Source organism: Taudactylus pleione, unplaced genomic scaffold (assembly GCF_031769625.1).
Source record: "Taudactylus pleione unplaced genomic scaffold, aTauple2 ptg000892l, whole genome shotgun sequence".
In the NCBI taxonomy this organism is placed as follows: Eukaryota; Metazoa; Chordata; class Amphibia; order Anura; family Myobatrachidae; genus Taudactylus; species Taudactylus pleione.
The window spans coordinates 1,423,696-1,439,276 of NW_028285293.1; the positions used below are offsets into that span (position 1 = coordinate 1,423,696).

At 44.2% G+C, this 15,581-nt stretch overlaps 1 protein-coding gene across 1 annotated transcript in view; it reads right to left on the bottom strand.

Annotated features, from left to right (window-relative positions):
* Window positions 1-386: 386 nt before the first annotated feature.
* Window positions 387-15,581, bottom strand: part of KCNK18 (potassium two pore domain channel subfamily K member 18) — a 44,959-nt gene continuing 29,764 nt past the window's right edge. Inside the window, exons 2-3 of the mRNA XM_088459061.1 lie at window positions 12,504-12,638; window positions 387-1,566 (exon numbers count right to left, since the gene is read on the bottom strand). Coding sequence (XP_088315187.1) covers window positions 758-1,566; window positions 12,504-12,638 — 944 coding nt within the window. The 3' untranslated portion in view covers window positions 387-757. The remainder of the gene's footprint in view (window positions 1,567-12,503; window positions 12,639-15,581) is intronic.

Below are 15,581 nucleotides of genomic sequence, written 5' to 3' on the forward strand. Positions count from 1 at the left end.
TATTACACACATCACACATACTGTGTATTACACACATCATATATACTGTGTATTACACTCATCACACATACTGTGTATTACACACATCATACATACTGTGTATTACACACATCATACATACTGTGTATTACACACATCATACATACTGTGTATTACACACATCATACATACTGTCTATTACACACATCATACATACTGTGTATTACACACATCATACATACTGTGTATTACACACATCATACATACTGTGTATTACACACATCATATATACTGTGTATTACACACATCATACATACTGTCTATTACACACATCATATATTTCTATAATCATATGGAGACTTATTTGGGGACATTTGTAGCTGCCGTAACAATAAGTGAGAAGATCATATTTTCACAATTATAATTTCAGTATCATAATCTCAATTCACAAACACATTGATATACTGTATATTGGATAATTCAAATGTTTTTTAAGCATATTACGCACATACATGTGGGTGCCCTTTTAGTAAATTTGTTTATATCTTTTCTTGTGGCTTTTTGTCAGCTAACAAATAGCAGAAAATGATTCGGGAGAAGGATGTGCGTAATGTCCCTCTGATACATGCAATTACTGGCGAAGGACTTTCACAACAATACAGCCATTCCCAACATGTAAGATGACATAGTAACATCTTATTAATGCCCCGTATCGGCAGGTGTGAGGGACCTGGTCACTTCCTGCTCTCCATGGTGCTAATGCCCATACTGACTCCAGTTACAATGGCTCATTGCTGGGGGCCATTGTGACATTTCCCCCACTGATACATATAATACATTGCTTATATACACACACCAGACGGTTCTGCATTAGTTTGAAAGCCATGCACATGATGGCCATACCGATGACTGTATACACCGACAGTAACAGGAAATAGTTTGGGTGTTTAGGAACAACATCACCAAACCCAATAGTGGTGAGTGTGACAAAGCAAAAATAAAAAGCATCCAGAGCATCCCAGTCCTCCCATAGAGGGAGGATAATTGCCCCCAGCATGATGTACGCCACCACCACTAAGAGAATAACAATGACCGGGACATCCAGCTTATCTAGTTCTTCCCCAAGTTTGTCAAAGTTTGAGAAAGCAGATTGAGTAGACGGCATCTTATCCAGCTCAGGGCAGGAGTAACATTTCTTATACGGGCATTTCCTGGGTAATATCATCTCTCTTACAATAATTTGTTCAAAAATGTCAATGTTCCGCATCTGCAGGTATTTACTCTGCAGGGGCGCCTGGCTCTTCAGCACATCAGTCAGGTTCAGCGGCGCCTTGATGGATACTCGACTGTCCAAAGTTGACTCCAAACTGGACTTTTCTGAGCGAGCTTTCAGACTGTCTACATTGGACTTCCGCTCAGAACATCTGTACCAGGATTCTCGGACACGTTTATACATATTGGACATGCAGCCGGCAAGAATATCTCCTAAATCAGCCAGCACCAGGAGCATGAGAGGAATGCCTATTGCACTATACACCATACACACAACTTTGCCCAACACGGTGACGGGAGTCAGATTGCCATAACCTGGAAGAGAGACAAGAAGTGACATCAGAGATTGTCAGACATTCTTCTTTTTACAACTATGAAGGAGTTATAATTCCTGTTGTGGGAGTGTTTTCTGGTCATAAGGGATTCTCCTTTAATGGCTGCTGAAATACTGTGGTTGGCACATGCACACTGCCGCCTATACTCAGCACATGCTCTGGATCATATTGTACATATGAACAGACTGAAGCATGCACATGACGAAAGGTGAGATTACTTAAAGTTTTGGAGAGACCTTCCTACTTTTCCTTGTTTTATCAGGTAAGATTCAGTGCGCCCCGGGGTTACAATATAGTGTCAAGGCAACTGCAGCTTTTTTGGTCTCCTTATTAATGGGAAACGGTCGGCAGCTTTTTCTGGTCTCTGTATATTATGCTCTGCATCTTAGGTTCTGCAGTTTAGGCGCTGCGGCTTTGATGGCTATGTATGTGGCTAACAATAGCTGTACTTGATAAATCTGTACATGGTCCTTATCACACAGGCTCCCAATAGTGGAGCTCAGCAGATTGCATCCAATGGGGTTATCTACATCTAGCTGTGTCTTCTGTCAGCCAAGGACATGCTGCACTGTGCGTGGCTGTAGATACACTGCCCTTAGTGGGTCTGTGCGTGTCTGTAGATACACTGCCCTTAGTGGGTCTGTGCATGGCTGTAGATACACTGCCCTTAGTGGGTCTGTATGTGGCTCTGAATATGCTGCACTTAGTGGGTCTGTGTGTGGCTGTGGATACATTGAACTTAGTGGGTCTGTATGTGGCTCTGAATATGCTGCACTTAGTGGGTCTGTGTGTGGCTGTGGATATGCTGCACTTAGTGGGTCTGTGGCCCTCATTCAGAGGCAGTCAGAGGATGCAAGCGGTCGCTCAGAAACTAGGCAGCCGCTTGCATCCTGACCACCCGCCTCTGTTTCGGTCGTTAGGCAGTGGGTTTACACCCACAGCTCTAACGACCGCTAGGGTGATGGTCGCGATGGTCATAGACCATCCCGACCATCGGGCTTATGACGAGACCCTAGGGTAGGGTCTCACTTGTCATAAGCCCCGGAGAGCTAACATCACTAGTGATGTCAGTGGGGCCTCCACCAAACGGCAGGCGTTCCCATGGGAATGCCTCCGTTTGGGCTGCCACCCCCCGGCCCACCTTCCAAACGGGGCGAGCTGTCAATCAACATCGACAGCTCACCCCCTTTGGAAAGAGACCCACTATGACCGGTGCTGTTGGTCGTAGCGGGTCTCACGCATGCACACGAATGAGCCGGCTCCCTCGTGCGCATGCGCACTGGACAAACATAGAGGCGGCCATGCAATCATAGACCGTACGGCCACCTCTGAATGAAGCCCTGTGTGTGGTTGTGTATATGCTACCATAGTGGGTCTGTGTGTGGCTGTGTATATGCTGCACTTAGTGGGTCTATGTGTGGTTGTGAATATGCTGCACTTAGTGGGTCTGTTTGTGGTTGTGTATATGCTACCTTAGTCGGTCTGTGTGTGGCTGTGTATATGCTGCACTTAGTGGGTCTGTGTGTGGTTGTGTATATGCTACACTTAGTGGGTCTGTGTGTGGCTGTGGATATGCTCCACTTAGTCAGTCTGTGTGTGGTTGTGTATATGCTGCACTTAGTCGGTCTGTGTGTGGCTGTGGATACTCTGCACTTAGTGGGTCTGTATGTGACCATGGGTATACTGCACTTAGTGGGTCTGTGTGTGACTGTGGATATGCTGCACTTAGTGGGTCTGTGTGTGGCTGTGGATACTCTGCACTTAGTGGGTCTGTATGTGACTGTGGGTATACTGCACTTAGTGGGTCTCTTTGTGGCTGTGGATATGCTGCACTTAGTGGGTCTGTGTGTGGCTGTGGATATGCTGCACTTAGTGGGTCTGTATGTGGCTGTGGATATGCTGCACTTAGTGGGTCTGTGTGTGGCTGTGGATATGCTGCACTTAGTGGGTCTGTGTGTGGCTGTGGATATACTGCACTTAGTGGGTCTGTATGTGGCTGTGTATATGCTGCACTGAGTGGGTCTGTGTGTGGCTGTGGATATGCTGCACTTAGTCAGTCTGTGTGTGGTTGTGTATATGCTGCACTTAGTGGGTCTGTGTGTGGCTGTGGATAAGCTGCACTTAGTCAGTCTGGGTGTGGTTGTGTATATGCTGTACTTAGTGGGTCAGTGTGTGGCTGTGGATACTCTGCACTTAGTGGGTCTGTGTGTGGCTGTGGATATGCTGCACTTATTGGGTCTGTATGTGGCTGTGGATATGCTGCACTTAGTGGGTCTGTATGTGGCTCTGAATATGCTGCACTTAGTGGGTCTGTGTGTGGCTGTGGATATGCTGCACTTAGTCAGTCTGTGTGTGGTTGTGTATATGCTGCACTTAGTGGGTCTGTGTGTGGCTGTGGATACTCTGCACTTAGTGGGTTTGTGTGTGGCTGTGGATATGCTGCACTTAGTGGGTCTGTATGTGGCTGTGTATATGCTGCACTGAGTGGGTCTGTGTGTGGCTGTGGATATGCTGCACTTAGTCGGTCTGTGTGTGGGTGTGTATATGCTGCACTTAGTCGGTCTGCGTGTGGTTGTGTATATGCTGCACTTAGTGGGTCTGTGTGTGGCTGTGGATATGCTGCACTCAGAGGGTTTGTGTGTAGTTGTGTATATGCTGCACTTAGTGGGTCTGTGTGTGGCTGTGGATATGCTGCACTTAGTCTGTGTGTGGTTGTGTATATGTGGGTCTGTGCACTGTCTGATGTCCCTTGTTCGATTGTCCTCTCCAATATGTTTCTCCGGGTTAACCAGGCTTCCTCAGGATTATGGAGAAGTTGATTTTCTTGCTGGATGTATAATAGGGTGGGTGCACACCTGAAAGATATATCTGCAGATCGAGTGATCTGCAGGTTTATCTTTAGATGATGGTCATTCATACACACTGAATGGCCATCATCTATACTGCAGACCGCCTCTACACACTTGCAGCACAGCCAATGCGATATGTCTGTGAACGACATTTTTCACAGACATATAGTCTGTGCACACTGGCTGATGGCCAGCAGATATATTGGTGGATCAATTGATAGGCCAATATATCGGCCAGTGTGTACCCAGAATTAATTGTTAATTAGGCAGCTATGAGCACAAATTAATGTCAATTACTAGTTAATTGTTAACCTACTAGTGGAGGAATAGTGTCAGGACTGCGACTGTTTCAGTACATAAAGATAGACTACTTTTGCCAAAGTTCCATTGTGGTCATTGGAGGAGCTATCCTGCTTGCTGGTATGCTTCTCATTCAGGGGATAGAGTGTTAAAGTGATCATCTGTTTCCCAGGTATCGTCAGGTTGTGGGATTCCTAGATTGCCCATTATTTCAAACCTGATTCCATTTGGGTCACATGTTCTGAAACTTCCTATGGATCACAGACCTCTAGTATAAAGCCTGTTACTAACTGTGTCTCAGTGTCTGTGCAACATTGCTTTCAGGTCTTTTCTTGGACTCCTCCCAGATCCCCGCTGTGCCTGTGGATTGCTGTGGACTGTTGTATTCTAGATGAACTTCTGATGTCAGTCACCCGCTGCACTACAGGGCCCAGCATTCTTATTGCCTAAGTATTGCTTATTGCTCCATCACTGCAGTTTCACCATTTTGCTGTATTATTTACTTTGCCTGTTGTCTTTCCGTTCCTGTGGATATTGAACAGGTGTCAAATGCACCATTACAGTGTCATCTCTGCATCACGGAGCTCAATCCCACTACAATCTTCTCTGCATCACAGGGCTCATCCCCGCTCTGAACCCTAGCCACACTACAGGGCCCAACCTTGCTACAATCTTCTCCACATCACCGGGCTCAACCCCACTACAATCTTCTCCACATCACTGGGCCCAACCACGCTACAATCCTCTCTGCATCACGGGGCTCAACTTCGCTCCGAACTCTAGCCACGCTGCAGGGCTCAACCCTGTCCTGGAATCTCATCACCTTACAGGGCTTAACCCTGCTCCAACTTCGTTACCCCACAAGGCTCAAGTTTGCTTCATCTCTCACTGCACCACAGGGCTCGGCCCTGTCCCAGAACTATATTATACTGCAGGTCCCGCTCTGCTCCGGAGTTCCATTACTACAGGGTTCTACCCTGGCAAAGGTCCTCAATGTCATCCTGAGGTGTTAGCCTCATTCTGGACTCGGGGTTCCCTATCACGTTAGTTCTTAAATGCTAAAGACTGCTTATATATATTTGGGGATTCTCTCCTATACTTATTATTGCATATGTGAACCTTTGTGCTGTTTGAGACTTTATTTGAGACCTTGCTGATTATAATTCATTTGTGAATAAATTCTATTGTACTTTTATCCTGTGCTACTGAGTTTCATGGAAAGGTCATTGCTAAGACCACCCCAGTTTATTGTGCCTATAGGCCTCCCTCCTTCCAGGAGTCTCAAATGTCGGCAGCCGTGACAGTTTGCACAGACCTAAAAAAAAAAACGGATCTGGAACAGGCTACTGGGGTACATGTGCTTCAGGGTTTGACCGCCCGTCTGGAAGTACAGGAAAACACTCAAGTTCAAGTTTTGCAATGTCTACAGGATCTTTCTACACGCCTTGAAAAACTTAAGATTCCTGTTTCAAGTACATCTGGGGTTTCTGCTTCTCTTTTACGTTTACCGACTCCCAACTGTTACGATGGTAATCCAAAAACATGTAGAGGATTTCTCAAACAATGTGAGATTCATTTTGAATTGTTACCTCAGAGTTTTACCACCTCTCATGTCAAAGTGGCTTATATTATGTTATTACTGTCTGGTGCTGCTCTTGAGTGGGCCTTTCCTTTATGGGAGAGAAATGATGCCTTAATGTCTAATTACCAAGCTTTTGTTTCTACTTTTAAAAGGATATTTGATGAACCTGGAAGATCAGTGGCTGCATCTGTGGATATTTTGCGAGTAAAGTAAGGAACAGCTCCAGTTGGTCAGTATGTGGTTCATTTTCAAACTATAGCCACAGAACTTAAGTGGAACAATGAGGCATTGAGAGCAGCATATTGGAATGGTTTCTTTGAGAGACTTAAAGATGAGTTGGTGACTCGGGATCTTCCTGAGAGTTTGGATGAGTTAATTTCATTGACTATTAAAATTGATCTGCGTATGTGAGAATGAGGGGTTCAGAGGAGTTGCACTGAGTGTTCTAAAAATTCTCTTCCCCAGTCTCACTCTGTTCATGGTACATCTGATGAGCCTATGCAAATTAATAAAGCCAAATTGTCTGAAGTGGAGAAGCAACGTAGAAGGCATTCTAATTTGTGCTTGTATTGTGCATCCTCAGAACATTTCTTGGCTAAATGTCCAATAAGGCCGGGAAACGATCGTCCCTCTTTGATGGAGGGGGAGTCAAACTAGGGGTGCTCTCTAAAGTTTCCCCCAAAAAGGATTGTTTCATTTCTGTGAGCATTCCTGACTTTGGTTCTTCATGTCAAGAGTTTTCTGCATTGCTAGATTCTGGAGCAGCTGGCAATTTTATTTCATTGTCTTTGGTTCAAAAGTTGAAAATTCCTGTTGTCAAATTAACCCATTCTTTTTCCCTTTCTGCAGTAAATGGGACTAGAATTTCTAATGGATATGTTACACATCAAACAAAGTCTGTGAAGTTGAGTGTAGGAGCTTTGCATAAAGAAAATTTAGAGTTTTTGGTATTACCTATTTCTATATATGATATAGTCCTTGGTTTACCACGGTTAACTCTTCATAACCCTCGTATTGATTGGACTTGTTCTCAAATTCTTTCTTGGAGTCCTAAATGCAAATTAAATTGTTTGATTCCTGTGGTACAATTGGCTGAAGTGAAACTAGATGTTCCACCTTCTCTCCCACAGCCTTATCATGAATTTGCTGATGTCTTTTCTGAGCAGGCGGCAGACGAACTCCCACCGCATCATCCCTGGGATTGTCCTCTTGAACTTATCCCTGGTAAAATGCCACCTAAAGGTCGTGTATACCCTATCTCTGTTCCTAAGACTCAAGCCATGTCAGAGTATGTGCAAGATAACCTACAAAAGGGGTTTATCAGGCCTTCTTCATCTCCCCCTGGAGCAGGCTTCTTTTTTGTAAAGAAAAAAGATGGCGGTCTTCGTCCATGTATCGACTTTAGAGGTCTAAATGAGATTACGGTAAAAAATAAATATCCTTTACCTCTACTTGCTGAATTGTTTGATAGAGTTAAGGGTTCTCAACTATTCACCAAACTAGATCTAAAAGGAGCTTGTAGCTTGATCAGAGTTAAAGAGGGTGATGAGTGGAAAACCGCACTTAATACGTGAGATGGCCATTATGAGAACCTTGTCATGCCTTTTGGTTTATGTATTGCTCCTGCAGTGTTCCAGAAGTTTGTGAATTAAATTTTCCGAGATATACTTTATCAGTTTGTTATTGTTTATCTTGATGATATTTTGATTTTTTTCCTGGAATCTTTCTGATCATCGTACCCATGTTAAAGAGGTATTAAGTCATTCTCGAGCTAATAAGCTTTATGGTAAGATCTCCAAGTGTGTGTTTGAAGTTCCAGTTATACCCTTTTTGGGGTATATCATCTCCGGTTCTGAGCTTCAGATGGACCCTGAAAAGTTAAAGACTATTCAAGATTGGGTTTTGCCCACTTCGTTAAAGTCTATTCAGAGATTTTTAGGCTTTGCCAATTATTACAGAAAGTTTATCAAAGCGTTTTCAATGATTGTAGCCCCAATTACTGCTATGGAAAAAAAAGGGGCTAATTCCAAAGTATGGTCCCCAGAGGCATTGAATGCCTTTCAGATTCTTAAAGATGCATTTTCTGCGGCCCCCATTCTAGTTCAACCTGACGTTGAGAAACCATTTATGCTAGAAGTGGATGCTTCCTCTAATGGAGTTGGGGCTATTTTGTCTCAATTGGCTGCAGCTGGGAGAACAGTGTCTTGTGGATTCTTTTCATGAAAGTTTTCTAGTGCTGAGAGTAATTACTTCATCGGGGACTAAGAACTGTTAGCTATTAAGTTAGCTTTGGAAGAGTGGAGATTTTTATTAGAAGGCGCAAAACATCCTGTTAATATTTTACAGATCATAAAAATTTGTTGTATTGGAAGACTGGCCATTGTTTGAACCCACAACAAGCTCGTTGGGCACTCTTCTTTTCTTATTTTGATTTTGTCCTCATTTATTGTCCAGGTACTTTCAATAAAAAGGCAGATGCTCTCTCACGCTCAATGTTGGAAGAGAAAGAACAAAATGAGGATCAAAGGTACCCTATAATAAAATCTCTGGCCTTTTCTTCAATTTCCATCTTTCCTGATCCTCCTCCTGGGAAGATAATTGTGGCACCTGAGTTACGAGGTAAACTTCTTTCCTGGGCTCATAATTCTCATTTCCCTGGACATCCAGGGGTTCATAAAATGTACTCTTTTTTTGCCATGTTCCTATTGGTGGTCTTCCATAAAAAAAGATGTCCAAGAGTTTATACGTTCTTGTTCTAAGTGTGTACAACATAAGTCCTCCTGGCAGTCTCCAGTTCGTCCTCTCCATCCACTACCCATTCCCACCCAACCATGAACCCATCTTTCCATGGATTTTATTACAGATCTTCCTGAGTCTAGGGGGTGTACCGTTATTTGGGTAGTGGTGGATCATTTTACCAAGATGGCTTATTTTTGTCCTTTGGCTCGAATTCCATCAGCCCCCAAATTAGCACAAATATTTATCAAAGAGATATTTCATCTTCATGGACTTCCTTCTGAGATAGTGTCTTATCGGGGTGTCCAGTTTGTTGCTCGGTTTTGCGGGGCTTTATGTTCATCATTTCAAATTAAATTACAGTTTTCTTCTGCATATCATCCTCAGTCAAATGGACAAACTGAAAGAGTGAACCAGGAGTTGGAGACCTTCTTAAGAATGTATATTTCTTCCTCCCAAGATGATTGGATGGATTTTTTGCCTTGGGCTGAGTTTGCTCATAACTTTCATTATTCATCTGCTACAGGTGTAAGTACTTAAAGTACCTACCATGAAGTTTGCTCCCCGGTATATTGGTCCTTTATGTATTATAAAAATTATCAACCCAGTGGCATGTAAGTTACAGTTACCTCCAACTATGTGTGTACCAAACTCCTTTCATGTTTCCTTGCTTAGAGCATTGATTCTTAATCGATTTCATGACAGCTTGCCTAAAGTACCTCCCATAACAACTGCTCGAGGTGCAGAGTTTGAGATGTAGTGTAGGGTATAGAGAGGTCAGTAATGTAGTGTAGGGTATAGAGGGGTCAGTAATGTAGTGTAGGGTATAGGGGGTCAGTGATGTAGTGCAGGGTATAGAGAGGTCAGTAATGTAGTGTAGGGTATAGGGGGTCAGTGATGTAGTGTAGGGTATAGAGGGGTCAGTAAGGTTGTGTAGGGTAAAGAGAGCTCAGTGATGTAGTGTAGGGTATAGAGGAGTCAGTAATGTAGTGTAGTGTAAATGACAGGCATCGAAATCCTAATGCCTGTCATTTTGCCTAAGCCGGGAGCCTGACACCCAGCTTACCGATCAAAGGTGGGGAGCAGCACGGGTAAAATCTTGGAGGCAGGAGTGGGAGAAAGTAATCAATTGGCATGAAAGGTGGATTGTATTAAGTGAATGAAGAGGGCGGACAGAAAAGTGAAAGGAGAAAAGATCAGAGATGTAAATGGTAGAGGAATGGCTGAGGGCTTTGTAAGTGAGTGTGAGAACCTTGAATTGGGTTCTGAAAGGGAAGGGGAGCCAGTGGAGGGCTTGTAAGAGAGGGGAGGCAAGTGTAGAATGTTTGGAGAGGAAGATGAGCTGAGCAGCAGCACTGAGCACAGACTGGAGAGGAGAGAGATGGGATTTGGGGAAGCCAGATAGGAGGAGGTTACAGTATTCCAATCTGGAGATGACCAGTGAATGTATGAGGGTTTTGGTGGCATCCTGGGTGAGAAAGGGTCTGATCTAGGAAATATTCTTGAGATGGAAATGACAGGACTCCGAGAGGTTCTGAATATGTGGTTTGAAAGAGAGAGAAGAGTCCAGGATGACTCCAAAACATAGCAATGGGTCTAGATGAGATACTGTAATTATGCCATCTATTGATAAAGAAATAGTGGGACATGATGTTATGTAGGAGGGTGGGATGATGATCAGCTCAGTCTTAGACATATTAAGTTTGAGAAATCACTGGAAGAGATAGCAGTGAGACAGTTAGAGATATGAGTCAGTAGAGAATGGAAAGATCAGGTGAGGAAAGGTAGATCTGGGTATCATCAGCATAGAGATGATAATGGAGGTCAAAAGAGCAGATGAGTTTACCTAGAGAGGATATATAGAGAGAGAATAGGAGAGGTCCAAGAACAGAACCTTGGGGAACACCTACTGTAAGCGGCTGTGGAGGGAGGAGTCATTGTGAGAGGAAACAGAGAAGGAATGGCCAGGGAGGTAGGAGGACAGCCAGGAGAGAGCAGTGTCATGTAGACCAAGGGAGTGAAGGATATAGAGCAGGAAAGGGTGGTCCACAGTGTCAAAAGCAGCATGTAGGTCAAGGAGAATGAGCAGGAAGTAGTGGCCTTTGGATTTGACAGCAAGGAGGTCACTGCTGATTTTCGTGAGGGCAGTTTCAGTGGAATGGAGATAACGGAAGCCAGACTGAAAAGGGTCAAGGAGGGAGTGGGAGGAAAGAAATGTGGTGAGGCAGTTGTAAACAACATGCTCAAGGAGTTTGGAGGCAAAATTAAGGAGAGAGATGGGTCGGTAGTTAGAGAGAATGTTAGGATCAAGGTTTGGTTTTTTAAGAATGGGGAGACAAGTGCATGCTTGAATGCAGAAGGAACACTGCCTGAAGATAGGGTGAAATTAAGGAGGTGGGCAAGATGGGAGCAGCCAGAAGTAGAGAGGTAGCATAGGAGGCGGGAGGAGATAGGGTCATGGGGAGAGGTGGAAGGGGGGGGTACTGGATAAGGGCCATAACTTCCTCTCCAGTCACAGAGGAGAAGGATGTCAGAGTTGATAAAATGGATGGTGAGGGGTGATCCGGGAAAGGAGGAGGTGGAGAGCTGGGGGACTGGTTTGATATGATGCCCTGATGTATGGAATCAATTTTAGATGTAAAATAGGTAGCAAAGTCAGTGGCAGAGAGCAAGGAGGGGAGACAAGGAGGGGGTGGGCAGAGGAGGGAGTTGAAGGTGGAAAAGAGACGCTGGGAATTTCAGGAGTGGGAGGAGATGAGACTCTTGAAATATGACTATTAAGAGATGGAAAGGGCAGCACTGTAGGATGAGAGCAGGAATTTGAAATTGAGAAAATCTGCCTGAGAGCGTGATCTTCTCCACTGTCGCTTGGAGGTTCGTGAACATTTTTGTAGGTATCTGGGGCATTTGGAATGCCAGGGTTGAGGTGTGGATTTTTGAGGGTAAGTAATGATTGCCAGAGCAACAGAGTGAAGAGCAGAAGTAAGGGAGGCATTGTATAGGGCAGCAGCTTATTCAGCACAGGAGAATGAGAGGATAGGGGAGAAAAGTGAGTCAAGTAGGGTAGAAATAAAAGCAGTGGCGATAGCTTCAATGTTACGCCTAGTGATGGTGGCTTTTGGAGGTAGAGGACAGGAATGAGAGAGGGATAGGTTAAAAGAGAGAAGGTGAGGGTCAGAGAGGGGGAATGGGGAAATGGAGTAGGCAGAAATAACACAACAGTGAGTGAATACCATATCAAGCAAATGCCCACTCACATGGGAGGGTGAGGAGGTCTATTGGGAGAGGCCAAATTAGGAAGTGAGGGTGAGAAGTTTGGAGGCAGCAGATCACTGATCCCTCTATACCCTACACTAAATTTCTCACCCCTCTATACCTTACACTACATCACATATTGCTGATGAGCTTTTAAGGTGTATGAGCCTTTGTGGGATGATGAGCCATGCTTACCAACTGTAGTGAATACTGTACAACAGAAAAACAATGAATTAAGAAAATTCCACTTAACATCATCCGAAACATCAACATCATTCTTCATATATTGGACATTCAGGTGATCTGAAACAATTTTGAAACCTTCAGCATCTAGAGAAAGAGAGGGGAGATTGTTACACAAATGAAAGCATAAGAGTACTATGTAGAAGATCTGAAATAGATGCACATTTTTGGAATAAACATTGTGACAGAGTCATGGTTTTTGGAAAAATAAAGAGGAAACCTTTGGTATAGGGACTGTGGCACTCTTGAAATGATAAGTGTACTGTTAGATTCATGCAATAATGCCATGGGGGTGTGGCATAGTCATGGAGTGATGGAGATGAAACCATGGGTGTAGGAGACTTGGCAGTGATGAAGTGAATGTACTGAAACCATGAATTTAGGATGGTGGCAGAGTCATGGAGTTATAAGGATGGAACAATGGGTGTAGGATGGAGGATGAGTCCTGCAGTGATGGGGATGTAACAATAGGTGTAGGATGGTGGTAGAGTCGTACAGTGATGGTAATGTAACAATGGGTGTAGGATGGTGGTAGAGTGATGTAGTAATGGGGATGTAACAATAGGTGTAGGATGGTGGTAGAGTCGTACAGTGATGGGGATGTAACAATAGGTGTAGGATGGTGGCAGAGTCATGTAGTGATGGGGATGTAACAATAGGTGTAGGATGGTGGTAGAATGATGTAGTGATGGTGATGTAACAATGGGTGTAGGATGGTGGCAGAGTCAAGTAGTGATGGGGATGTAACAATGGGTGTAGGATGGTGGTAGAGTGATGTATGATGGGGATATAACAATAGGTGTAGGATGGTGGAAGAGTCGTACAGTGATGGTGATGTAACAATGGGGGTAGGATGGGGCAGAGTCATGTAGTAATGGGGATGTAACAATGGGTGTAGGATGGTGGTAGAGTGATGTATGATGGGGATGTATCAATAGGTGTAGGATGGTGGCAGAGTCATGCAGTGATGGGGATGTAACAATAGGTGTAGTATGGTGGTAGAGTTATGCAGTGATGGCGATTTTACAATGGGTGTAGGATGAAGGCAGAGTCATGCAGTGATGGGGATGTAACAATGGGTGTAGTATGGTGGTAGAGTGATGTAGTGATGGTGAAGAAACAATGGGTGTAGGTTGGTGGCAGTTATGTAGTGATGGGGATGTAACAATAGGTGTAGGATGGTGGTAGAGTCATGCAGTGATGGCGATGTTGCAATGGGTGTAGGATGGTGGCAGAGTCATACAGTGATGGGGATGGAACAATGGGTGTATGATGGTGGCATAGTCATGAAGTGATGGGGATGTAACAACGGGTGTAGGATTGAGGAAGAATGATGTAGTGATGGGGATGTAACAATAGGTGTAGGATGGTGGTAGAGTGATGTAGTGGTGTGGATATAACAATAGGTTTAGGATGGTGGCAGAGTCATGCAGTAATGTAGATGTAACAATGGGTGAAGGATGGTGGTAACATCATGTAGTGATGGTGATGAAACAATGTGTGTAGGATGGTGGTAGAGTCATGCAGTGATGGAGATGTAAGATGGTGGTAGAGTCATGTAGTGATGGGGATGTAACAATGGGTGTAGGATGGTGGCAGAGTCATGCAGTGATGGGTATGTAACAATAGGTGTAGGATGGTGGTAGCATTATGTAGTGATGGGGATGTAAGAATAGGTGTAGGATCGAGGTAGAGCCATGTAGTGATGGGGATGTAACAATAGGTGTAGGATGGTGGTAGAGCCATGTAGTGATGAGGATATAACAATAGGTGTAGGATGGTGGCAGAGTCATGCAGTGATGGGGATGTAAAAATGGGTGTAGGATGGTGGTAAAGTGATGTAGCGAAGGTTATGTAACAATAGGTGTAGGATGGTGGTAGCATCATGCAGTGCTGTGGATGTAACAGTAGGTGTAGGATGGTAGCAGAGTCATGCAGTTATGGTGATGTAACAAAAGGTGTAGGACAACTGTAGAGTGATGTAGTGATGGGGATGGAACAATGGGTTTAGGATGGTGGTAGAGTAATGTAGTGATGAGGATGTAGCTATAGGTGTAGGATGATGTTAGAGTCATGCAGTGATAGAGATGTAACAATAGGTGTAGTATGGTGGTAGACTGATGTAGAGATGGGGATGTAATAATAGGTGTAGGAAGGTGGTAGAGTCATGTAGTGATGGGGAGGTATCAATGGGTGTAGGATGGTGATAGAGTTATGTAGTGATGAGGATGTAGCTATAGGTGTAGGATGATGTTAGAGTCATGCAGTGATGGAGATGTAACAATAGGTGTAGGATGGTGGTAGAGTGATGTAGTGATGGGGATGTAACAATGGGTGTAGGATGGTGGAAGAGTGATGTAGTGATGGAAATGTAACAATAGGTGTAGTATGGTGGTAGACTGAAGTAGAGATGGGGATGTAATAATAGGTGTAGGAAGGTGGTAGAGTCATGTAGTGATGGGGATGTATCAATGGGTGTAGGATGGTTATAGAGTTATGTAGTGATGAAGATGTAACAATAGGTGTAGGATGGTGGTAGAGTCATGTAGTGATGGGGATGTAACAATGGGTGTAGGATGATGGCAGAGTCAAGCAGTGATAAGGATGTAACAATGGGTGTAGGATGGTGGCAGAGTCATGCAATGATGGGGATTTAACAATAGGTGTTGGATGGTTTTAGAGTGATGTAGTGATGGGGATGTAACAAAAGGTGTAGGATGGTGGTAGCATCATGCAGAGATGGGGATGTAACAATAGGTGTAGGATGGTGGTAGAGTGATGTAGTGATGGGGATGTAACAATAGGTGTAGGATGGTGGTAGAGCCATGTAGTGATGAGGATATAACAATAGGTGTAGGATGGTGGCAGAGTCATGCAGTGATGGGGATGTAAAAATGGGTGTAGGATGGTGGTAAAGTGATGTAGCGAAGGTTATGTAACAATAGGTGTAGGATGGTGATAGCATCATGCAGTGCTGTGGATGTAACAGTAGGTGTAGGATGGTGGTAGAGTGATGTAGTGATGGGGATG